General features: G+C 60.3%; 1 protein-coding gene across 7 annotated transcripts; it reads right to left on the bottom strand.

Moving 5' to 3' along the window:
- Positions 1–30: 30 nt before the first annotated feature.
- On the bottom strand, positions 31–24,931 carry RNF157 (ring finger protein 157). Of its 7 annotated transcripts, none has more exons than XM_040581004.1 (20): positions 24,694–24,931; positions 19,050–19,168; positions 14,494–14,582; positions 13,799–13,945; positions 13,170–13,287; positions 12,989–13,055; positions 12,775–12,818; positions 12,324–12,371; positions 11,972–12,043; positions 11,255–11,414; positions 10,887–10,999; positions 10,294–10,532; positions 10,092–10,200; positions 9,767–9,878; positions 9,043–9,239; positions 8,836–8,901; positions 8,440–8,488; positions 6,845–6,955; positions 3,154–3,194; positions 2,571–2,680 (listed from the first exon to the last, which is right to left on the bottom strand). In XM_040581004.1, exons 2-19 carry the CDS (start codon positions 19,140–19,142, stop codon positions 3,154–3,156), a joined length of 1,875 nt encoding a protein of 624 aa, XP_040436938.1. In that variant the 5' UTR covers positions 19,143–19,168; positions 24,694–24,931; the 3' UTR covers positions 2,571–2,680. The 7 variants fall into 7 exon arrangements, 6 of the variants coding, with proteins under 6 accessions (XP_040436933.1, XP_040436966.1, XP_040436938.1 ...); XR_005825810.1 differs by having other exon boundaries at positions 2,596–2,680; positions 3,154–4,957; XM_040580999.1 differs by lacking the exon at positions 3,154–3,194 and having other exon boundaries at positions 31–2,680.
- Positions 24,932–25,312: the final 381 nt, after the last annotated feature.

The following is a 25,312-nucleotide window of genomic DNA, read 5'->3' as shown; positions in this document are numbered from 1 at the left end:
TAACCATGAAATAACTTGGGACACTTTATCGACATAAGATACCCTTTATTAAACATACTCTTAAAATCCAAAACATGCTCAAAGCAAAGTCATAAGCAGCAATCTGGTTTCCTTCCTTAAATCCCTGATGGGTGGATCAATGGAACAAAGGGCTGATGCCTTTCACCCCACACTGCCAGCACTGGCAGCTCCTGCCTGCCCCTTGTCCCTTCTGGGTAGCTGAGGATGACACCGGTGTCACCACGCCCAGATCCCTGTGCCTCTCCTGTGCCACAGCAGAGGGTGCTAATTTCTTTGCTCACACTCAGGCAGCAGCATGCTGCTTGGTCACAGCATCCTCCCAGCTCCTGACCATCACAGCTCCACAGTACCTCCGAGTGAGCATCAGGTGCCTGCACGCAGCTGCCCCAGCGTGCAGCTTGCCCTGTGAGCTTGCTTGGCAGCTCCAGCAGCCTTGGGGACAGATACACAGCTTGGAGCAGCCAGAAAACTCTCCCAGTCACTTCCCAGAACCCTCCTGAGCAAGGACCTGCCTGTTCTGGGCTGACCTGCCAGCAGCCACAAGGACTGTTGCAGCTCTACACCATGGTGCCTGGCCAAGCCCAGAGAGCTCTCGTTGTCCCCTCTGAAACCATGAGGAAGGTTGGGCTTTGGTAGACGAGCCACCCCTGGAGCACCAGCCTGGTTTTCCCTCCCCTGCCCATTCCAGAGGGTTAGGGAATAGCTGGCCTCCTGCAGCCCCCCTGGTTTTCTTAGCACAGCAAAATGGTGAATGCCTAAAGCTCTCCCTGCATCCAGCACAGTGCTGCTGGCTCCTCAGGGCTGGGACACCCAAACCCACAAGTTGCCCCACCACGGCACTGGGCAACATGTCCCCATGGTGGGGACACAGCATGTCGCCAAACAGGGTGCAAGGCTCGTCCCTGCTGCTGCAGCCTTCCCTGCTGTTAGCAGCTCCCATCCCACGGGGTGGCAGTTTGGAGATGTCACCCCCCGGCCATGAAGCATCCAGCCCTGGGTTCCCAGGGAGGAGCTGGAGAGCTGTTGAGCTTACAGGAGACATGGTGGAGTGCCAGCTCAGGGGAGGGAGCAGCGGGGTGGCCACTGCTGACCCCACCTCTGGCAGGACCCACACTGGGGCCACAGGGCAAGCAGCTACCGTGACCCCAGCTGTGAGCCAGGCAGAAAACGCACTCCCCAGCCCCAAAAAGGGCTTTACCCCCCTTTAGGAGCCAGGGCTGTCAGCACAGCCCATGCTCCACCATGGGGACAGGCGGCTGGGACCTGCTCCCCGCATGCACCCTGCAGCTGCTGCAGGACACTGTGGTCACTGGATGAACACCTCTGTCCTAACATAGCTCTGAAATGCAGTTTCCTCCTGCAAAGAGAAGGTGGCCTTTGCTATCCCATCTGTGTGACAAAACCAGGTGGGGAAAAGGGGGGGGCTCAGCTTCCTACCCTAGGCTGGCCTAAACAGCTCTAGAACTTGCTAGATTGGGTTGCTGAGTCTAATGCTCCTGGAATTGGCTTCTGACTGTCCCTGATGCTCTCTAAAGTGGAGCCTGGCCACTGCCAGTGCCACCATCAGGTCCCCAAGGCTGTGGTTGCATCCCTACCCCAACGGCGTACCTGTGTGCCTGTCCCCTGGAGCAAAACCCACTAACGCTGTCAGCCCAGTGCTGGCCAGAGGGATGGGGATGGAGGGGCAGGGAGTAGCTCCCACACCCGCATCCACCCCCTGCTACAAAGTGCAATGGAGAGGGCAAGACAGGTGGGACGGGGGAGTGACACTTTTGGCACTTGTTCCAGAGAGGGCACAGCCCCGAGCCCCAAGCTCACAGCGGGGCGGAAGACAGTGAGGTTAAATTAGCGATGCCCCAGAGGCTGGTGACCAGGGGGCCGGGGGGAGTACCAGATGCCCTACCCACCCCTGCCACCCTGCTCCGTCCCCTGGGGAAAAGCAGCCTCGCAGGCCAGGCTCAAGAGCCCACGTGCTGCCCAGGAGGAGTGTGGAGGGAGGGGGAGCTAGCAGGGCACCATCACCACCACGCATTAATGGGGACATCCCACGGTGTGGCATGGGGACAGCCCATGGCATGGCAGGGGCACAAGCCAGCAAACCTGGGGGGGGCCGGCCCCCCATGAAGGTCACTGGCTCAGGCACCAAGGCTGCCAATGCCAATGCTTGTCCTTTAACCGACACCCTCCTGCCATTGTCCCCCTCTGGCCACATCCCAAGACCCACTTTGTGGGGTGACCCCGTCCCACCTGCTCCACACGTTGGAAGAGAGGAGCCCTGGGGTGTGAGATGGCCAGGGGCAGGAAGGGACCCCAGGCCGTCCCCATCGGGGCTGGAGGATGGGAAGGTGCTGATGAGGGGCTCCAAAGTGACATGGCTCTCGGCTCCCCTCTGCATAGCGGGGCCAGGGAGGAAAAGTCAAGGTTACCATCGTTTCTTTCAAAATTCAGTCCTGCTACAGCCAAGGGGTGGAGGTGGCAACGCCGACGGTGCCCGGACACCAGGGTCCCTCTGGGTGGGCAGTGGGGTGCACGCCCCTGCCAAGGCTGAGCCCTCACACGGGCAGGGTGGCCGCTGCCTGCTCCAGGTCTCGGGTGCCGGGGGGGCGGCGGGGCCAGGGCGCCTGCTGCAGCCGCACATTGTTGTTGGCTGCCTCTGGGCCTGCGGGGAGAAAACGGGGGGTTAGGGGCTCCTGAAGCCTGCTGGCATGCTCGGCTCATCTTCCCGTGGGGGATGCAAGTTAGTCTCCCCAACGAACACCCACCTCCCCAGCCCCACTTTGGGTTTTAGCTGCAGCAAGGGCTGGTGAGTGCCTGCACTTACCTCTCTGGGTCAGGGGAGCCCCTTCAACCCCTCATTTCTCGGGAATGCCAAGGTGCAAACGGGAAGCACAGTGCACCATGGCCAGGTTTTAACAGCCCAAATGGAAGGGGGCTGCCTCTGCCCCCACCGTGCCCAGCGAGAGGGCACAGGTAGATGCATGTGGGGGCTGCAGGTTAGGCACCGAGGGATGTCACCCTGGCCAGGGCAGTCAGGGGACTACCAGCAATACCAGGGCGAGGGGTGCCAACCCAGCGCCAACCCCCCCCAAGGTGACGGGGCGCGAGGCGGGTCAGGCTCTGGAGGTCTCATACCTATTCCTCAATGTTAATGGGGCAGGAGTCCGGCACGGCGGCTGCGTGGCAGGAGAGACCAGAAGGCACATGGTGAAGGTGGGAGCGGAGGCGGCGCAGGGGCATGCACGCGAACGAGCAAACGGGGTGACTCAAGGGGGCCGGGGGGGGCTCGCCACCTGCAAACGGGTCTGGGACGAGGACAGGGAGCCACCGCTGGGCACTGGGCGAGGAGGCTGTCATGCGTGGTGCCCCCTGGGGTTTCGTGCCAAGGAGAACTAAGGGGTGAACATGCTCGTGGCACGGGGGAGCCGGGTCCCCACATGCCTCCTCTCCGGCTGCAGGCTCCCGGTTCAGGCAGCACCCTCCAGCTGGGACAGGGTGACGGGCCCGTGGCTTGCGTGCCACCACCTAAGTGACCAGAGGCTACACGGTGCCCTTAGGAAGGGGGTGCACCCCTAAAGCAGGGCGGCTGCTCCCACCAGCGAGGTTAAGCCCTGTGCCCAGGGGTGGGGGCAGCTCCGAGCCGGGGGGCCGTGCAAGGGCACCCCAAGGCCAAGGGCAAACGCTGAGGCTTTCCCAGAAAGGGAACAACGAAAACCCGCTGCCTGCTGATTTATGGGAGGTGACAGCTGCCGTTTCAACTGGATTTCATGGTGAACTCAGGCTGGAGAGCGAGGCACGTTAAGCCTGCAGATCCCGGAGGGAATGGATAATTAAACAGGACCACACATACACACGCACACCGCAATCCCATTAAGAGGTTGATATTGCATAAGTCACTGCTGTGCTCCGGTGCAGAGACCCAGCTCAGCTCAGCGCACCCTTGGGAGCCTGCCGAGGAGCAGGGCTGGGGGCAGCAGGACAGAGTCTGGCCCTGCAGCGGGGACTCGGCCCCCTGCCCACCCGCCTTGTCTCCCCTTGGGCTGTGGGAGAGGGCTCCCCAGCACCATTAGCAGCCGCCAGACCTGCCCTGCGCACGCTGGCTCCCAAAGAGCACTCCAGCGAGACCCCAGCAGCCTGGCCCAGCTCGGATCAGCTGTGGGTTTAAACCAGCAAAAACCCTTGGGGGATTTCAGGTCCTCTGCTGCTTCCAACGCAGCAGCTCCCCAACCCTCCCCACCTCATTGCCAGCCTTTTCGGCAGGTGCCTCCCCCCAGTTTCTCTTTCCAGCACTGCCTCTGCCACCCTGTCCCATGCAGAGGCTGCGGCCATGGCTGGAGGATGCTCTGAGCCCTGGGGACAGCCCCTGCAACACACCGCACACCCCGGGGCTCTGCAGGATCCACTCAAGGACACAGGTCTGTGGGATTTGTTTAAACCTTGTGTCCTAAAATCCCCGGGATGGGGCCTTTTGACTCCTCCCAAGGCTCTTTCCCACCAGACTGAAATCTGCAGAGAATTCACAACAGCTTGGAGGAACCACACTCAGGGCTTCATTCAATATGGAGAGGGCAAACCCCAAGCCATAGGTTTAATCGTGCCCAGATCTCCCCGCAAGAGTAATTGGGGGAGGAATAACATCATCACCATCATCATCTCTGGTCAAGGTGATTTTTCTTTTAAGCTTTCAAGAAAACAGCACCTGGCCCCAAAGTAAATGTCCACCTCGTTCTTGCCGGCCTTGTGGATGCTGTTACATCCAAACCTGCAAGAAACCTCTGCCCAGAAGGACGTTTTCAGTGCATGCAAACCAGCCCCGCGACTGCAATCCAGCACCACCAGTATCACATCGTGCCTCAAATTATCTCCATCGCAAAGCGGCTCAGTCCTGACAGCAGGTGGCTGCTGGGTGAATGCCCCCGGGGCGGGCGGAGCAGAGGGGCTGGGGAAGGAAGGAGCTGCCCTGAGTCTAAGGAACAAAACCAACATTGCAAAACACCGATTGCAACCGGGAAGCAACCAACTGGCCATGACAGCCCCGCTGGTGGCTGCTCCCCTCCGCCGCTCCAGCTCCCCCAAGCTCTTCCCAGGGCAATCCCCCTCCAACCCCATTCAGGCAGAGCTCTGTGTCCCTGGTGTTATTCCCTCTGGCACCTCTGCCATCCCTAGGGGACCACAGCCAGCCCCAAAGCCCCCACTCTGCACCTCCTCTGCCCCGGCACGAGCAGCAGCCCCCCGCTTTTCCCAGCAAACGCTGAGGCCGGATTGCCCCTCTCATGCGGGCGGCAGCGCGGCTCCCTGCGGAGGGCTCCAAGCAGCACGGCCGCCGGACGCATGGACAAACGTGGTGGCCAAAGGATGGAGAGTGCATCCTTAGCTGGGCTCAGCCCAGGGGCCAGATTCTGCACCCCAGCCCAGGCAGGGGACAAGGCCATTGCACTCCTTCCAGCAGAGCAAGAATCTGACCCCGTGCCAGGGCTGTTTGGGCTGCAAAGCTCCCCCTTCCTCATCCTCCCCCATCACAACCACAGGGGACACGGTCAGGGATGGCTTTGGTTGGTGCCACAGCTGGGGGATGCTTTGCCAGGATCCCCAGAAAAGGCAGGGGTGCTGCTGGGACCCCCCCAGCCCCTTCCCCAGCCCCCCCCGGCTGGTGAGGCTCAGCCAGCTGCTGCTGGAGGGTGATGGAGGGGACACAGAGCATTTGTGGCAGGCGCCTGTTCCTCCCCAAGAGCCTCAGCCATGTTTCTCCAGCACAGAAACCACCAGAAACAGGCGAGGCAGCAGGAGTGGAAGCTTTCCTGGAGCGGAAGAGGGGAAGGAAGGATTTCCCCTCCCTCCAGTAGGTTTCACCCACCTTCTTGGCTCTCCAGCACCCGCTGCGGGTCTGGGACCTGCCACAAATTTAGCTGAAGGGGCAAGGCAGGGCAGAGTTGCTTTCAGCTTGTCCACAAATGTATTGATGGAGACCTAGACCTCAGAGGGCTTCGTCTTAGCTTTTTGCCCCATCTCCCCCACACACAGGCTGATGAAGAGCAGCCTGTGGTGCTGGGCAGGGTCCCCAGCCCACTGCCCCCTTGGCCTATCTGGGGACCCGGGGTCACCAATACATTTGTCACCTTTGGGCAACTCTGGGCGGGGAGGGGACACAAGCGTGGGTTGAGAAAACAGTGTTGGCACAGAGCGAACATGAACTTTCACACAGAGAGAGGAGCCTGGGAGGGAGGAAGAAGGAAAAAGGGATGGAGACAAGGTGGGAGGAAACAGAAGTGAAAGGTGGGTGGGAGAGAAGGCATGAAGAAATGGAAAAGAGGGGTGAACTCCGGGGCTCTGCAGAAGGACAACCTGACTTTACATGCCCTGTCTCCCCAGCCTTGGAGGAAGAGGAGGGGGAGGCAGGCAGCCCCTGCAGTAAGGCTGGACCGGCTGTGGATCACATCCCAACCCAAAATACTGCTGCTTCCACCACAAGTCTGGACCAGGTTACAGTCGTGCACGCAACCACCTTCACAGGTAGGGCTGGTGTCCCCAGGGTGCCAGCAGCCCCTGGCCAAGGGACAACGCATCCCAGAAAAGCAAGTCTGCAAGCCCCTGGGGACATCCCAATGGGGACAGGTCACCCTGACCTATGGCTGCTGGGTGGCGACATGCCTGGTGCTCAGCCCCATGCCGGGACGGGTGGTGGGGTGCAGTGAGGACAGTGGGGATGGTGGTGGTGGGGATGGCAGGGATGGGAGAGGAGGGATGGATGCAAAGGGCTGGCATGATGCAGGGAAGAGTGGAACTGTCCCCCCCACCCCAAGTTCATGTTCAGCAGACGGCCACTCACCAGGTAAGCAGGCCTCAGAGCACAGTTTATTGTCCAGCGCTTTCACGTGTGCGATGCCCAAGTCATTGTTATTGTCACACCTCAGACCGAGGAAAGCGCCTGTCCTCGGGCCTGGAAGGGAGTTAAGGCAGTTAACGCTGCGGCTCAGCGCTGGGGCTTGCCGTTGCCTTTGTAGTGGTGGGGTGTGGGATTTCCGGGTCTTTTCCTCTCCCCTCCCCACTCTCTTTAAAAAAAAAAAAAAAATGGATAAAAATGATGCATCTAGAGCGGACAATAACGCCTGGGCACAGTCCGAGCTGCTCCTTTCCTTGCACCAGCCGCATCCAAGGGCAGCGCAACAGCCACGATGCGGCGATGGGCACCACGCGTGAACCTGCCCGGGGTTCAACCAAACCTTCCCCCCGGCACAGCCGAGCGGTCCTGGGTCGGTAGAGCCGGGCCACGGTGGCACCCGTCACTTCCCACCGGAGCCTCTCCGGCACCATCAGCGCGTGCATGAGAGCCGCGGGGATGCCAGGAGGAGGCAGCAACTGGATGCGTGGGGCAAGAGAAGCCGTAGCCAAGCTTTGCAGGGGGAATGGAGGCTTTCGGGGCTGAGGGAGGTAACTGCTTCTTAGCATCACCTGTACGAGAGATCAGCACCCAAGTTCTTACCTGCATCCATCAGATGCAGGCGACTAAACCTCAGGAGGGATGTTCCCAAATAAGCCAGTAGCCCCACTGATAACGGGCACAGGACCGTGTCCTAAAGAGAAAGGCCATCCCGCTCCTGGAGTTGTTGGAATGCCCATGGATGTCCACCACAAGCCCCAGCTGCTCCTCAGTTGTCCTGTTTGAGTCTCCCCATCAGCAAGAGCCTCCCCGCAGGGCAGCGGTCACGTTCTGGGGATGGGTGTTCCTGCCTTCCAGTTTGGCCAAGTGTCCAGGTTGGATGGGGGAACAATTTTGGCATATTTTTGCTAACCAGAGACTTGCAGACATGAGAGGGGGCACACTGGGGGCCTCCCTACTGCCCAAATGTACAGGCGTGACCTCGTCTTTCCTTGGCTATCTGAGCACAAGGGAGGAGGCGAGAAGAACCCTCAATGTGCGTGTGTTGGCTTGCAAAAGCACACTGAGGACAGGCTAAAAAGAAATGAGGAAAGCATCCCAAAGGGAACAGTATTGCAGCCCCTTCCTATGGGAACCAGCCCAGACAGGGGTCCTTAAGGGGGAGACTTCCAGAGATGTGAGGAAAGACCTTTTTGGCAAGGGGGAAAACACAGAGAAGCCTCTTTCCCACTTGGCCCATCGGAAACACCATCAGTTCCTGCACGCCAGCCGTCCCCTGCTCCGCGTCCTGCACTGCGCTCACCGGGGTCCCTGTGGCCAGCTGACTTCCCCCACCCACTGGTGTTCAACCCCCCCATGGGTGGCTCTGCTGTGACAGATGCTTTCCCAGCCCCAGTGCCCATGGAGTCACCCAGAGCTCTCCCCGACACGGCAGCTGGCAGGCAGGGGAGCTGGGGCAGCCAGCACAGCACCTGCCACTCGCTTGGCTGCCCACCGGTGACAGTGAACTGAAAGTAAGGGGACAACAACCGGGGGCCTTTTACCGTCTTCCTGCGTGGGAGAGGCGTCCTCGTCCTCCAGCACGTCATTGCCCTGCAGCACAGGCAAGAGGCAGCCAGCGTTAGCAGCCCTGCAGCGTCCCAGCACCACGCCGGGGGCTGTCCCTGGGTCCCTTTGGGGGAACGTCCCTGGCCCTGGGGGTTCCCATGGACCAGGAAGATGATCCTGGACAGGGGACAGCCCCACTGCCCCATCCATCCCCAGGGCAGCCTCAACAGGGACATGGGGGGCAGCCCCTTCCCCAGCCCAGCCGTGGGGGAATGTGGTGCCAGCCGTGCAGCTTCCCCCTCCATGGGCACCCAGAGCTGGGCACGGCCGGGGTCCCCGTGCTGTGCTGGGTGGCACCATGGCTCCCAGCCCCACCGGGCAGTTACGGTTACCTCGGCATCGCGCTCCTCCGCCGAGATGCTGACGAAGTTCATATCTGGTGACTCCACAGGCGTCGACTGCAGGAAGACGGTGAGAGAGATGAAAGGGGAAAAAAATAAAAAAGTCTGGTGCCAGTGGGTTTGGAGAAGTTACATCCCATGGGGAAGTTTTTGAACCTGGGGGCAACGGCCACCCATCAACAGCCCCCCAGCCCCTACCTCTCCGTCGGAGGCTGTGGCGCTGGCGGCCGCAGGTGAGGGGAGCATGTCCCCCTCCTCCTCCTCCTCCTCCTCCGTGCCAGGAGCAACATAGGAGCCAGACATGGAGGACACTGTGTCGGTGCTGAGCTGGGAGTGCTGGCTCTGGGAGGAGGCCATGGACATGACGGACTGAGCCAGGCTGCTGCTGACGGGCTCTGGGGGAGAGCGGGGGCTGAGCGGGGCTGCTGGATCCCCCCAGCCCACCAGTGCGAGTCACGGCACAGCACCAGCTAATTGAAAAGGGGGCTAACGAGGAGGAGCGGGGTGCAGAGCCGAGGACTTGCTGCATGCCATGGAGGTGTGATGGGTGGAAAGCTGCCAGCAGCGGGTCCCTGGGGCTCACAGCCCTCTCTGTGGGTCTATGGAGCGACAAAGCAGGGGCAATCGGTCCCCCCATCTCCAGGTCTATGGGGTGACAAAGCCGAGGCGACTGGTGCCCCCGTGCCCCCACCTCTGGGTCTGTGGGGTGATGAAGCAGGGACAATCAGTGCCCTCATGCCCCCCATCTTCAGGTCTATGGGTGATGACACAAGTGACACCCTGGGGCTTCATGCAGTGTCTATGGCAGGGTAGGAAGAGGGCCATGCAAGCCCACCCTACATCCCCCCGCAGCGGAACAGACCCAAGACTACAATGCTGCTCTCCTGCCTTGCCAACACTGGCGAGTCCCACTGTGCCGTACCTTCTGGGGACGAGATGGTGGAGGACAGGGGTGTCCCAGTGCACGAGGACTGGTCGATGGCTCCCGACGATGACAGGGTGAGATTTTCGCTGTCTGGTGTCGCACCACATTCCTGGAAGAAGAAGAGCCCATGGGGAGGTGAGGATGGGCAATATTTGGCAGGGGTGGATCAGCCTCCCCCGGGCATCCTTAGGGATGGAGGAAGACCCAGGAGGGGCAAACCCCAGCCAGCCCTGCTGGTCCCAAGCCTCCCCCGAACATGCCACCCCCACCCCAGTGCCTCGGCTCAGCACCAGCGTGTTTTGGTGTTCCGGAGAGTGCTCACCTCCTCGCGCCGGGCAGGGGATCTCCTCCTGGAGACCCTCAGCTCTGACTCGGTACATGACTTCTCATCCTCCTCCTCGGGCAGGATGGAGGAGTTCTGCGAGATGGACCTGCCCGGAGGGGGCACAGCAGAGGACTTCATCCCCGTCCACAGCCCCCAGAACCCCAGAGCCCCCGGACGCTGTGCTCACCCCGGTACTCACTTGGAGAGGCTCTTCTTCAGCTTGAGCCCTGGAGGACCACAGTCAGGGAGACGCTCTAGGGGCGAGAGGGCCCGCAGGGGGGGCAGGGGGCCATCGCTGCCGTAGGAGGGCAGGGTCCCCGTGCCCGGGGAGTCCCCCAGTGCTCGCAGCGGCAGGGCGGCTGGCGAGGGAGTCAGTGGCCCATTGAGGGCCTCCAGCAGTGACACCACCTCGTAGCCCGGGGGGATGTTCTCCGAGGACTGGGGAGAGGGGGAAGATGGGGTGAGGGTCCTCCCCAGGCCATATCCCTGCCTCCCTCCCTGACTCCCGCTGGGATCAGGATGCCCCGAGAAGCTAAAAGGTACAGAATGGACAAACTCCCTGTGCAAATGAAAGCCCCAAACCTGTGGTCTTTCCACGCAACCAAAAGCCCTTTCCCTGCAATATCAACCTTGCATTTTTTCTAAGATCAATTTGCATTAAATAAATTAACCTTGGCTGCAGGAAACACGTGCACCCCCAAACCTCCCACCTCAGCAGGGTGAAGGGGGTCAGGGATCCCACAGCTGCTGGGGTGGGGGTCGGGGGGGGTACAGGCTCAGCCAGGCACTGACCGAGTGCTCCTCGGAGTCGGAGGTCTGCGAGGCGATGATGGGGTTGAAGCTGGTAGGTGAGAGGGGACCCAGCTTTTTCCTCATGGCTCGGATTTGAAGCAAAGCTCGGAAAGCTATGACAGCAGGGATAGAGGGTGGGGTGAAAACCAGGTGCTGAAAGGAGACACACACCCCCCCGCACCCCTGCAAAATGCCACCCCATTTCCTAGGAGGGGCATCTCTGCACTGCACAGCATCGCTGCATGTGGGGCTGGAGGGACACCGGGACCCAAGGACGGGAGATGCCAGCCCACTCCCAGAGATGCCAGCCCACTCCCAGAGATGCCATCCACCCCATCCCAGCTGCCAGCTGCCCCCCCAGCCCTTACGCAGCCTGCAGATGGGGCAGTTGTTGGCCTGGTAGCGCAGGGTGTCAGCGCAGGTGTTGCAGAGGCAGAGGTGGCGGCAGGGCAGGATGAGGGTGTCACGGACGTCTGAGAGGCAGACGACACACTCGGCGCTGTTATCGCTCACCTCGTCCTCGGCCACCTGCCCCACGGGAGAGATGGGAACCGCTTGACCCTGGGGTCCCCAGCCCATGTAGCACGAGGGTGAATGCCCTAAAATGCTGGCTGGGTGCCCCAAGAGCTCGCTGTGGGGTCCTGCCTCTGTCCCTGGGCTGTCTGCTCTTGAAATACAACCCTGGGACCTTATCCCTCCCCTCCTGAAGGCTGGGAAATGGGGCCAGAGGTATCAGGCACCCCACGGAGAGATGTAACCTCCACCCCAACTTTTATACCTACAGCACAGAGCATGAGGCACATCCCATGCTTTGAGCTGCACAGTCCCCTCCTAAGCCATCCCTAAGATCCAGCCATCAGTTCCCCCATAAGGGACCAAAAAAAAAAAAAAAAAAAAAAAAAAAGCTCAATCCTTCCGCTTTCTGCCTCCAGCAGCTTCAATGCCAGCGCAAAGTGTCCCCAAACACCCGCACACCCCCGGCAGCTCCGTGCCATGCTGCAAACTCTTGCCCTGAGCATGTTTTAGTGGCCAGACCCGTGCTAGGGGAAGGGAAGAGGGAAGACCGGCGGGATGCAGGTGCGTACCTTGGAGTCCTGTGTGTTGTACTTGTTCTCGATGCCATAGATCTCCTGCAGGAGGTAGCTCACACCATCCACCTGCAACCCCAGGGGGAAGGGGTGAGGAGCAAAGACATGCCCACCGCAGCCCCTGGCCCCCTCCTCGGGCCAGCCCTCCTCACCCCAACACCTGCAGTTTCTCTTTGCATTGATGTACTTGACATTGCACTCGAGAAGCTCCCTGGGAGGCAGGAGCAGGGCAGGGGCACACTGATGCCCGCACTAGGGTTTGCTGCTCCCCAGAAGCCCCTCGTCACCTTTTCCAGAAGCATGTGCAGGGCAGTAGCTGCCACCACCCTGGGGACACCCAAACACTCACCACTTGCTTCTGCTTGAGGGGCTTCACGCAGAAGGTGCCGTCGCTGTGCTGGAGGGAGGAGAGCACACGGGTGGGCACCGGGGCCGAGCACCCCAGGGACCCCGGTGCTGCAGCACCCACCCGCCCCATAGCTGTTGCCACTCCCTCCTTGCTCCCATCCAGCCCATTCTGCTGCAATTCTGGCTTTTCCTGACAGCCCAGTACCAGGCAGCTGTGGGCTGTCATGCACGTTGCAAGGCTGGAGACTTGTGGGAGGAAGGAAGAAGATGGAGTTGAGACCAAATGCCTCAAAAATGGGCGCTTAAAATTAGGGGATGGTCCCAGAATTTCAGGAGCAGCCCCAAAAGAGCCCCAGCCCAGCAGCACCAGCCTGAGCCCCGCAGGGTTTCTCCAGGTTCTCATACCTGGCATGGGGGTAGCAGGGGCAGGACGGCCCCAGCTTGGCACTTACCTTCTCAAAGGTGGCCAGCAGCACGTGGCAGTGCCCAGTGTGCTCTGCAAGACACAAAGGGATGGGCTCAGGGGACACGCAGGGCTCAGGGGATGGGGCAGAGCCGCAGGTGACAGCGAGGAAAAGCAGGAGGCTCTGCCCAGTTGGTGCAAGGGTGGGCATCACAATGCCAGCAACTGGGAAATCTCAACCCAGCAAGGAACCCACTCCTCACCCTCTCCTTCATCCACTACCGCGTGCACCACCATGGGGTACACCTCCCGGTCCAGGTCGAAGCCCAGCTGGAGAGAAACAGGAGGAGAGGCTTGGTGAGATGGAGCAGTGACGAAGGCTTCATCCCACATCCATAACCATACCCAACCCCACGGCTGATGCCACAAGCTGGTGGGACCCACCTCCTCCTCGCTCCATTCAGAGGGGTCAACAGTGTGGGAGGGCACGCAGAACTGCTGGCACACCCCTCGCTTGTAGTACACCGTCTCCGACTGCAGGCTGTTGTCCCTGGGAATGTAGCTGTCCCGTGGGGAGAGGACAGAGTCAGGGACATGTGGGTGTCCCCGTGCTCCTCCTGGTCCCTTGGCTCATGGGGATGCCAGGAAGATGGAAGAGATAAGGTGTCACTCCTGTCCCCTGCTCCTGGATGCCTTCTTGGGGCTGAGGTGAGAAGTCCTAAAAAGGGCTAAAATAATCCACAAGGCTAAAATAACCCCAGGGCAGCCAACGCGGGACAGGAGGGGACAGGGACAACTCCACAGCCAACCTGGTGGGGACCAGCAGGAGCAAGGATTTCTCCTGGTCTCAGCCCTGACCTGGAGGTAAAAAGGGAGCAGGATGGGATGGGGAAGGAGTGGTGGGGGCTGGCAGGGACCTGGCGGAGGTGAGGAGCACCCTCCATCCTCAGCACCATCAGCAGCTGCCTTGTGCCCTGAGGAGGGGAGATGCTCCAGCGAGGAGAGGGCTCCGTGTCCATCAGCAGAGCCCCACACCCTAGCTGGGGGGGACACAGCAGGCTGAGGCTCCTCACCTTGCCACCCCATTGTGAAACTCTTCAGTCGCCTGGTAGTAGATAGTTATGGCCACACGGGCGTCCGTGTCGAAGGTGAACTCCACGTTGTAGTGCACCTTGGCTTTACTGACTTCTTCCCCCGGGGTCTTCACCTCCTCTGAGCACCTGGGGAGTACAGAGGGCCCGGGAGGCAGGCACCCCTCAGGGATGGCTCGGGGTGCTCCAAGACCGATTCCTTGCCATGAGGCTGCCCTCGGCACCGATGGCCCCAAAAGGGGCTGCCCCCCTCCATCAGGGGAAACCGAGGCACGCCAGGAGGGCCCAGCATGGCCAAGGTCAAGCCTGCAGACTGGGAAGCGCTGCAGGCAGATTTCAGCTGTAATCCCAAATCTCCCAGCCTGGCTGCAATCCCCAGCCTCCCCCCAACAAAGCCTTTGCAAGGTGGGGGAGGAAGAAAAAGCGAAGCACTTCAAAGGTAGCACTAAGCTCCTTTAATCCCGCAGCACAGCCAGTGCCCGTGTGCGGAAAGCTCGCCGTGTCAGGAGGGGAAGGGGCACATGTGTACAGCAATGGCTCGTCCCCTGCATCCGCCTGCGCCACGATGAGAGCATCCCCGTGCTCAGCATCCCCTGGGAGCATCCAGCCAGACCCTTCCCTCCCCAGGGCTCATGTTCATGTGGTGCCCGGCCCCATCTTCCCCCTGCAGGGCTCACTTGACAAGGCGCAGGGTGTCCTTGCGGATGTTGATTAAGCTCCTGAGGGTCTTCACGGGTTCCTGAGGAGGTGGAGCAGCATAAGGGAACTAGGACAAGAGAGACACCGGTGAAGGCAGACACACGTGGCAGGACTACAGTGGCCACGGACCTTAGCCCCAGACTCCCCAGTGACCCAGCCCCGACCCATCACCCTGTACACAGGGACCCAGGGTGGCCTGCGTATCCTGATGGGTGCTGAGCACTCACAGCTCCCGCTGGCACCTGGGTACCAGGCAGCATGATGGCACGGACTTCCCTCCGCGAAGAGCAAGCCCAGACTTTGCAGGTGACAGCTTCACCGGGGTGGAGGCACACACATAGAGGGGTTGTTCCTCGACCCTTCAGCTGGAGGGCGAGGGGGACACGGGGCACGGGGCAGGCAGGCAGCTGCTGATGTATTTTTAGGCTGCTGATGCAGCGCAGAGCTGCTGGATGAGGCTGGTCAGGGGGAGGACGAAGCTCCCTCTCTGCCTGCAGCCAAGGAACGGGCACAAGTGTCCTTGTCTTCTCCCTGGGATGGATTCCCGAAGCAAGGAGCCAACAGGGCAGCCAGCAGCACTACAAGGGAAAGGTGTCACACCATCCTCCAAGGTGACCTTGTCCTTCCCGGTCCTCCCTGTCTCCCTGCACAGAGGCTACAGGACTTGCTGGGGAGAGGGGACATGGTGGCAGCCAGGGGACACCCTCCCCTTGGCACTGCAGCCACCCAAAGGGAGCTGGGGTGTTGGGGAAGGGACGCCAGACCCACCGCCCCACTGTCTCCCAGGCAGGCTGAGCCGCAGGGAGGGATCAGCCTCGCCGGGGGGACAACGCAAGCACACGTGGGAGTGACAGAGGCTTACACTGGGATTAACACCTGGCTTGTTGGCGAGCTGTCACCGTGTGCCAGGGGACAGCCGGAGCATGAGGTGCCATCGGGGATGGCAGATGCTCACAAGAGCCTAAGGGCTCCATTGCTGCCTTGGGAGAGGGAAGAGCTAACCAAGCCTGGGTCCCTTCGTGCCCCCCGCCACCCCCAGCCCAGTGGTGGGAGGTCAGGGACAGCCAGGCACCCCCTGCACCCCAATACTGAGGGGACAAGACTAAACTGCACGTGGCCCTGGGGACCCCCCCAGAGAGCCAAGTGCCCATTTGCCATGTCCCTGGCGCCCTCACATGGGAAAGCCATTGCCAACCTTCCCCGTCCCCAAAGCCATTGCCAACCTTCCCCGTCCCCAAAGCCATTGCCAACCCTCCCCGTCCCCAAAGCCTGTAGAGCAGGATGGATGGGGCTGGGGGACCCATGCTGGGCTCAGAGTGACAGGACAGGACAGGCTGCTCACAGGATCAGGCAGCGCAGGCACAGACCTGCCCCATCCCTCCTCCACCATCCATCCCAGCATCACCTCCTGTGTCCCACCACCCCACGGCTCTGGTCCCACTGGTGGCATAGAAAGGCTAAAGCCTGGGCTGGCCCCAGTGCGGCTGATGGCACCAGAATGTTTGAAGATGAGCCCAGAGCACCCTGGAACTGCTGCCCCCTCGCTCCCCTCTGGGAGGGGAAATGGGTGGCAGAGTCATTAATCTGGTGTTAATGTGCTTTTTAACGAGTCACTAAATGTGCACCTGCAGAATCACCCCTTGCAGCTGGAAGGGAGCAAGTCAGAAAAGGCATGTCACAACGCACTGTGCCCTGTCACGATACATCCTCTGCTATTCAAATTAATGAAGTAATCCAATCTTGCTCATTTGCACCTTACACAGCTGAGCCATACCCAAACCAGCCCGCAGTTAGTGGCAGAGCTCGCCCTGGCAGGGAGAGCACCCGTGGGTGCAAGCCCCCTCCTGCCGCAGCACCCAGGGGTGGGTGACAGAGGAGGAAAGGGGCAGCCAGGTCCCCTGGGTGCAGCCCTGCAGGGGCTGGGCAGGATGGGGAAGTGCCGCAGGCAAATTTCATGCTGCAGAAACCACTTTGCCATCACAGTTGGGCCTTTTCACACCCACGTGCAGGCTCTTTTTTTTTTTTTTTTTTTTTGGAGAGGTTGGGTTAGGCGGGTTTTTTTTTAAACGAAATTTTGCAACTCGGATTTGCACAGCATAAAGGGGCTGTTTAAAGGACTTTGCACATCCCCTCGATGTAAACCAAGATGAAAAACAACAGGAAAAAAAAACCTCACTGCAACCGTTACTCATCTAAGAACATTGTCCGTGTGCCTACAGCAACATTTGGTCCAGGCTGGCTTCTGTTAGAGTGAAAAAAAACCCCCAAAACCACCCTCAAAAATCTTTCACGGGGTTTTTCTAGAAGCAGACCCAGGTGGGTTTGTATGGGCAGGGAAACCCATGGGCACATTTCAACAGTCCCCAGCTTCCCCTGTGCTCTCCACAAGCAGCTTCTCTGCTCCTCAGCCCCTGCAGGGGTGTTGCAGCACAGCAGCAGCTACTTAAACCTGTAACACCCTTCCCAGCCCCTTGGGAACCTGTTCCGAGCTGGAAAATCCAGATTATCACGTATCTGTGGAGGGGAAAGTCTGCACAGCCTCTGGGTGCTCTGCACATCCCCACGGCAGCAGCGCTGTTAATAGCTCAGACAAGGTGCTCAGCTCAGAGAGGACTTGGCCCACAATTTTTCCAAGACCTCCTGGTCTTTGATACTCAAGGATCCCAAAATAAATCCCTCACCAAAAAGCACTGGCCAGCTCTGATCTTTCCAGCCCAGCCAGGGCTCTCACAGCAGGCCAGAACACGAAGGCATCACAGCCAAGAAGCATCAGGACAGGTCTTGAAGGCAGCATCAGAGATGCCCAAACTGTGCCTAGACGCAGGCTCAGACCAGAAACAACACGGGTCCTCCTCGACCCCTCCCTGAGCCCCCAAAACTGGCCTGACCCAAGAGCCCAGCCCCAAAACACCCCTGATCCCCAGGGAGACAGGACCTCAGCCACCGCTCTGCAGCCCAGGGCCGTCAGTAATTAAGCCGAAGCAATGCAATTTAGTTTGCAATGCTATATTAATTCTCTCTGCTGTTTCCAAGCTGTTCCTTTACCTTCCCCGCTGCTTCTGCTGTCAGGGCATTTGACTTGGGAACTGCTCACTGGGCAGTTTAGAGGCTTTTACTGTAATCAAGAGGATTTCTCAGCGCTCACTGAGAACCCGAGTGCTGACTTTACATTTTCTGGGGAAGCACAGAGGATGGAGAGAAAGGCGCTGGCTTCGCCCACCCAGCACTCACGGGTTCTGGGGGGTGCTCCTGCCCTTGGCTCTCTTGGGATCCCTGTTCTGGCACAGCCCAGGGCTGTGTGCTTCCCCACTGAAGGACCGTACGATGCTGCCAAAACACTGCCAAAGCTGATTTGAAGGAGGAAACACAAACCAGGACAGCAGCAGCCTTACCAGCACAACACAGAGCAGGCAGCGGTTTAGAGCCGGGCCACTAGTACCAAGCAAGTTAATCTTGACACAGTAAAAAAAGCTTTGGTGCCTTTTAATTTCTCACCTTGGTTTTGTTTTTTTGTTTGTTTTTTTTTTTTTAAATACGTGACCCCCGCACTGCTCTAGCTGCCACTGGCGAGCTGACCCGCTGAGATGCACCCACAGGAGCAGAGGACGTTACCCCCATGGCTGAAACCCCGCTGTGCGGATGGCTCCACTCTTACATCCTCCCTTTCCAAAGGCAGCGAACAGAAAAAACACCTCCAGGACCACAGGGTCCCAGGACCTCCCCTGCAGCCGTGTTTCCTTGTACCCTGGGACCAGCTGGAGCCACAGCACCCCGCACCACAAAACCCATCAGTGCTGCCCACAGCCTCCCCCAGCCCCTTTTAATTTTTTTTCTCCCCTTTTTTGCTAGAGTTTGGGGAACACTTTCACCTGCTCCTGTTCAAGCTACTCTACCCCACACCACTGGCACGTCCCCCACCACATGCTCCCTTGTGGGCTGGGAGATGGCTCCTGGCTGAGCTGGGAAAGGCAGCGAGAGGGAAGGACTTGTGCTAAACCAGCCCATTACCCCTCACCACCTTCTTTACCAGCTCATGTTTTTAAGCTGGTGGGTTTGTGCACCCAAGCAGCCTTTGCAGGTCAGAAAACACAAGCAGGTCTGCTGACCCACCACAGGGGTTCCACAGAGAGCTGCACCCAAAGGCAGATGTCACACAATCAGCATTCAGTCACCATCAGGGCCACATCAGTCCACTCCCAACCACCTGCAAACCTGTTCACCCCTTGCAACCCAAGCTTGGCAGCGAGGTGAGAGACACAGCAGTAACGTGGCATTGCTGTGGAGCGCACGGATGCGGGCGGACAGGCTGAGACCCGGGTCAGTCCCTAGCAGAGCGAGTAGCCAGCCCTTATATTAGACATCAGAGAATCCACTCGGGCTACCCCAGGCATGCTTGGCTGGCTCTGCCCCCGGGGGGTGACAGCCAGCAGCCTTACACCATGCACCCCCATGACACACAGAGTCACTAGCATGGGAAGAAGGGGCATGGCTGTGCCCCAGCGATCCCCCCAGCCCCAATCCCCCCGGTGCCCACCACCACAGGCCGGTTCCCCAGGAAGTTGAGGTCGCTGTTCTCGCCGAAGAGGTAACCCTCGGGGTGCGTGGAGTCGAACTTCTCGCCGCCCATGATGAAGTGGTTGGCAAAGTAGCTCCCTGGAAAGAAAACGGAGACCACCTGAGTGTGAGGGGGGGGGGGCGAGGCCAGGGCTTCAATCAGGTGATGGAGCGACATGAAGCCACTGAACTGGTGGCTCAGAGGTGGCTTCGCTCCCAGGGTCACCTTGCTGGGAGCCTTTTGGGTTGAGCTGACAGCTGCCGGCCCCCAGGCAGGCGGAGGAGGAAGGGGAGCTTGTCCTGCCCTCCCCTCTCCCTGCCCACATCCCCCTGCTGCCAGCAATCCCTGCCCGGCCATCAGAGCTGGGATGAGGAGAGGCTGGGGCAGGGGTCCAGCCCCACGGCAACGCCCAGCACGGGGGCTGCTCCATCCCATGGGATTTAATGGGTGCAGATTCATACCCCAGGACGTCGGCTGCATCCCCCCGAAGCGCGGCGCCTGATCCCCTTTCCCTGAGCCTCCCAAGGTCACCCCGACCTTCAGCCATTCCCGCGCTGGCAGGGGCAGCCGAATCCAGGTCTGCGAGCGGGAAGGGGAGATGGCTCCCGGGAGGGCAGAGCAGCCCTAATCCTCTGCATAAACACCAGCAAAATTCCCGAGGAGGCAGCGGCCGCAGCCTGTCCTGCCCGAGCACCGCAAGCCAGGATGGCTCCCACATCTTCACGGACGCTGCCGGGAAGGGGGGGCTCAGGCCAGGCACGGAGCCCTCAAAACAGGCAGGGCTGCTGCCGCCCAAAGCCCGGTGCTGCAGACCCCCTGGGCCATCCGAGGCCACACACCTTCCCAGGTTTGCTGCAGCCACCGCCAGAAAGGTGGGCAAAGCACACCTGAACTGAGTTGTGTCAGTTCTTAGCCTGCAGCCTTCCCCAGGAAGGGCTCACCTGCAGGAGGGAGGATTCTGAGGGGCTGTAGACCCTCCAGGAGGTCAGCAACCCCTCTGCAAAGCACTGCACATTGCCCTGGTGAATGCCAGACAACAACCAGCATCCCTTCTTCCCTCACAGGGTGAAGCACAGAGCCAAAACACCGGCGTGTCCTGTCCCCCGAGCTGGAAGCAGCCCCCAGGTCAGGCAGTTCTTCACAAGAAGAGAATTTTTTTTTTTTTTTCCTTCCAGCCTGGCCAGGAGCTGACTGGTGCCAGCTCCTTGTCTGTAAGATCGGGGCTGTGGCTGCCTGGGGAAAGCACGCCGTGGCACAGGATCCAGCCTGGGCAGGACGGTTGGGACTTCTTGCATTGGGAAAAGGAATAGAAAGGGGGAGGTGAAGAGGGATGGGGCAGCAGAGTGGGGCGAGCAGAAGCACCGGGGGTCAGGAGAGGCAACAGATGTAGGACAGACACAGCCCCCTGCATCCCACCAGCCACAGGGACAGGGTCTGGCTTACAAAAACCCAAGAGCACAGAGCCATCTACACCCCCCCGCCCCTGGGACACCCCAAAACTAAACCTTTGGGGTCTGCAGATAAAGGAGTTCAAGCCTGGGCTGTCGGCTCTGCTTGTGCAGACTGAAGTCAGAGCTTGCAGTCGGTTTCCAGCAGATGCAACGACTGCCCAGGGGTGGATCAGGCCTTAATACTGCATTTAAAAACTAAAACTGAGCCCAAACCCAAAGGGTAGGAGGAGACAGGACCTAACGCCGGGGCGGGAGGGATGAGAGGGGCCATACAGCTTCACTCAAAGGCCCCGTGGCACAGGGATGCCCGGATGCAGGGCGTCCGTTAGCAAACGTCAACCATCAATTATTGATGCCTGCTGCTTTCTGGTCCCATTTTCCATGTACATAATTTATAGGCAGCTCCCCAGGGAAGGATGCAGCCACGTGAAAAATAAACCCAAGAGCAAAGAATCTTCAGAGCTGCCTGCAATGGCACGGCCGGGGAGAACAGGGTCATCCAGAGCTTTTCCTGGCACTGACCTGGGGCAAGAGCTGGAGATGGGGAGGGGTGAAAATAATAATAATAAGAAATATTTTTAAACCTGCAGAAAAGCTACCCCAGCACTGGAGAAAAGCTGGAAAATGGAGCTCGGGCTCTCTGTGATGGCCCCAGGCATGGTTTGGTGGATGCTGGGGGCTCCCATAGGATGGGCAGAGCAGGTGAGGACCACGCTGGCATCACCCAACACTTTCTGCCAGGGGTTGGGAGCACCCCTGGGCGCTGCAGGCTCCCCAGCGCACCCCGTAAGTGGCCCAGGGGCTTCACCTCCCCCTTTGCAGCAGACAGCAGGGCCCTGTGCTCCCTCCCAGAGAAAGTCCTCTAAACACTTTGTCATTAAATGAGAGCCTGGAGTGATGCTGGGAAAAGACCAGAGCATCGGCAGGAGCCTGCCAGCCCCACTGGGTGCCGGTGACCCCATGGGCACAGCTGGGTGGCAGAGAAGGGAAGAACCTTTCCAGCCACAGCCAGCTTATTATCAGCTGATTATAAATCCTTAACCAACGCCTACTCCCAGGGAAGGAAAGCCCGTCAAGGACAGTCACATTGCCGAGGGAAAGCCAGGTTTTAATGAGATCTTAAACTTCAGAGGCCTGGCAAGCGTGCAGGAAGGGCTGAACAGAGCAGCTGCTAGAAAGAATAAACCAAAACTGCATGATGTTCCTGGCAAACAAAGTGTGTCCTGCATGCCTGCCGACACCACCATGTGGGACATATCTGGCACCAGCCAGTGCCGTAAGGCTGTCAGCCCTTTGTCTCCGTGAGTGCCAGGGATGCCACCTTGCCCAGATGTCCCAGACAGGTGAGGACCCCACAGGCGCAGGCTCTGGCACACATGGGCACACATCCTGCGTCGTCCCCCAAGCCATCGCTGCCCTGCTGGGGTCTGGCTCGGCTCTGGCAACGCAGCTTCTGGCTCCTGAGTGTCAGAGCCTGGATGTTTCGGCAGGGTCACAGCCCTGCTCTCCAAAAGGGTTAAAATAGAAAAGCTCATTTTCAGCCCATCTGCACACTCCCAGCAAGGGAAGCGCAGGGTTTTGCACAGCCTGCAGTCACCCCAGCCAGGTGGCCATGGCATGGTGCTGGCACAAGGACACCCCGTGGCAGCACGTGCCAGCACGGGGTGCTGCGATGGGCACAGCACCATCTGGGTGATGCCCTGGCCAGTTAAAAGGCGCTTGGGTGCTTCTGCCCCGGGGCGTCCCATCACCGCCTGGTGAGCTGGCATGCTGCAGCTTATTTAATTCAGCACTCTAAAGCAGGCAGCCAGAGCCAGCAGCAGCCAGAGGCAAAGCCAAACCCTGACCACAGCACTGCTGCGTCAGCCATCACCCACCGCAGCCCCCCAGAGCCCCCAGACCGCTCCCTGTGCCATGGCAGTGGCACCACCCCGGGGCTGGGCCCACAGATCTGGGGGTGTCACTGCCTGGGTAACCCCTTCGCTCCTGTTCCCAGCCAGGGTCCCACTTACTGTCTCCCCTCCCATGTGCCTCAGGGGAGCTCGATGCTGGCCTTGGCCAGGGTCAGGGCCTGAAAGCCGGGGACTTGCCCCGGTAGCCATCCCACTAGCCAGGCAGCGGGCTCCACACACAGCCCCTGCCTGCTCCCCCTCCCATCGCCTTTGCTGACGCGACATTAGAGCCACTGAAGTAAATCTCAGCCTTTGCCTTAAAATACTGGTTTAACTAATGCCATTTGCACCCTGCCTGGAGGGGATGGGACCCCCAGGATGGGAAGGGGAGATGCTTGATGGGGACCAGATGTGGCTGCCCTGTTCCCACGGGTGGCACTGGCCATCCCCAGTGAGCCTGCAACCAAACAGCCAAAGCCACGTCTCACAGAGGGAAATGCCCTGGGGTCCTGTGAGACCGCCCCCCCCCCCCCCCCCGGCCCCATCTGGGCCACGTTTCCAAAGCCAGTGGCTGTTTCCAGGGAGCATCTGAGGCGAGAGATGCGCTGCCGCCACAGAGGAATCAGCTCCGCTGCCTGGCACATCTTCCCTCCCGGCTGCCGGCAGCGCTGAAGGCAAATCCCCTCACAGATTAAAAGCAAACCAGCCATAATCTCCTGCGGCCACCAGCCCACCCTCATTCCAGCGCAGATGGCCATGGCACCTGGGCACCTCCTGCTCTGCTCCCCAAGGACCCCAGGCAGCACCAGGACTGTCCCCACCAGCTCTGCCCAGGCCCATCCGTAGGGCCCAGCTGAGCACACTTGAGAGCCCCAGTTTCTCCCTGAAAGCCAGAGTTAAGCATCAGCCAGGTGTTCTCTGCCAGCTGAGATGAGTTTGGAAGTGCTCAGCTGGGTGCACTTGCTCCCCCTGAGCAGGGCACGGTACAGGCTCCTTCATGCCCGGGTATCTCAAGAGCCCCTAACTAAGGTGTTCCAAGCCAAAATCCCTTGATGCACAGAGCCACAGCCCCTGCAAGGAGCAAACCCACGATGGGGTGGTCCAGCTTCACCTGGCATCAAGGTGACAGAGGCCTTGAAACCATGAAAAAGGGGGAGCAGGGGGAGCCCTCAGAAGGACAGGCTGCCGCCTCGGGCCCGCAGTGCCCCAGTTAACCCGCACTACCGCAGATGTGCTAGCCAACCGTACAACCCACTTTAGATTAAAATTTAAAAAGAAAAGCTAAGCACAGCTTTTCAAGACAAGAGTAGGGGTTTGTGTTGGCTGTAATTTTTCCTAAGGAGGTCTTTATTTGTAATTAGCAAGTAATTTGTCACAGCACTAACGATCCAAGCGTTTACCTTATCCTATTAACTACCAAAATAGTTACCTATTAATAATATTCAGTGCCGCAAGGATCCTGTGGCAATCCCTACATGCACACACCGTGCTCCAGGGCATCATCCACCGATATCAGTATTTCTGCAGCTCTAAAGCACTACCCACCCAAGGAGCAGACTCCATCCCCTCTCCCCACCGCGACCCCTGCATGCCCCCCCCCCCCCCCGGACACCCGCTCAGAGCGGTCCTTTGCAGGGAAAAGCGAGACAAGGAGGGGAGGGCCGGATTTTCCAAGGTCACGCACAAGGTTTGAGACAGAGCCGGCCTTGGGAGCGGGAGAGACATGACCGCCAAGCCTCCAGGCGAGGAGCCGGAGAAGGAGAAGTCTCCCCACGGCAGGGACTAGGGTGCTGCTATGGGGCAGAGCCCTGGCAAAAGGCCCCCCCCTCCGATCCTTCCCACCCCAGCCTCCATCAACCCTCCTGGGAATATAAATCCAGGCTTTTCCCCAGCAGACAGCACCGGCTGTAAAAAGAGCTCCAGCTTTCCCACCCTAACGCCACAGGCCACGCATACAAATAATAATAATATCATTAAAGTCGCATCAACTCAGCCAAGTTTGGAGCCAGGTTTGGCTGGCAAAGGGGTACCCGGAGAGGGGGCACCCCGCGGGTGGGTCCAGGGGTGCCCCCTCCTTGCCGCGCCCCACAGAGCCAAGGTGCTCAGCACCAGCCCTGTATTTTTAGGGTGCCCCCCCCAGCTGCCTGCAGTCAGGGTTTGCTTTGGGGTGCGCAGGGGCATTCCCGACCGCAGCAAGGTCGTTCCCGGTGCCTGCCTTGCTCGCTCCCCCCCCACCGCCCAGCAGCGGCACCGGGACGCGGGACCCCCCCGGGGGCTCACCGGATTTCGGGGGGGTATCTGTAGACGGAATTAGCGGGGATATCCACTTCCTCCACCCCTGCGTTTTGCCGGCTGGTCAGAGCCCCCATGGCCGGGCCGGGAGGCTCAGCGGGCGGGATGCGGCGGGGCGCCCTCCCGCCCGGGACCGGCACCGGGGCTGGCGGCGGCCCCCGCCCGCAGCATCCTGCGCTCTGCGCCGCGCCCGGCACCGCCTCCGCGCTAGCGCCGGGGCTGCGCCAATGCGGGGCCGGGCCGCGCCGGGCGGGGCTTGCCCTGCCCCGCCCCGCCCCGCCCCGCCCCGCCCTGCCGCGGCTCGGGGGACAAGGACCCTGCCCCCGTGCTCCCCCGCCGCCGGCGGCACACGCGAGCCCCCCGTGCCGCCAGTTGCTCCAGTACCGCTCGCTGGTGCCCCCTGCCATCACCTGCCCCACCCCACACACCCCCCCGGCGAAAACTCCAGTGACCCCGCCCCTCCCCCCCCCCAGCATCACCCTCCTCCCACCCTCACCCCTGGGTGAGACTGAGCGGCAGCCCCGAGACCCCCAGGGGCTGCCTGGCTCCCCCGGGCTGGCTCAGAGCACGGCCCCTTCTGGCCCTGTACCCCCCAGCCTCCCGGGAG

This window comes from Falco naumanni, chromosome 1, assembly GCF_017639655.2.
Source record: "Falco naumanni isolate bFalNau1 chromosome 1, bFalNau1.pat, whole genome shotgun sequence".
Taxonomy (NCBI): domain Eukaryota; kingdom Metazoa; phylum Chordata; class Aves; order Falconiformes; family Falconidae; genus Falco; species Falco naumanni.
This window is presented reverse-complemented; position numbering and strand designations above follow the sequence as displayed.

Coding starts and splice junctions, on each gene's coding strand:
- RNF157 (XM_040581032.1), bottom strand. CDS start 24,782: ATGGGGGCTCTGACCAGCCGGCAAAACGCAGGGGTGGAGGAAGTGGAT. Junction 11,000..11,254: donor CTGCCCCATCTGCAGGCTGC/GTAAGGGCTGGG, acceptor CTGCTGTCATAG/CTTTCCGAGCTTTGCTTCAA. Junction 2,681..6,844: donor CTCTGAGGCCTGCTTACCTG/GTGAGTGGCCGT, acceptor TTCTCCCCGCAG/GCCCAGAGGCAGCCAACAAC.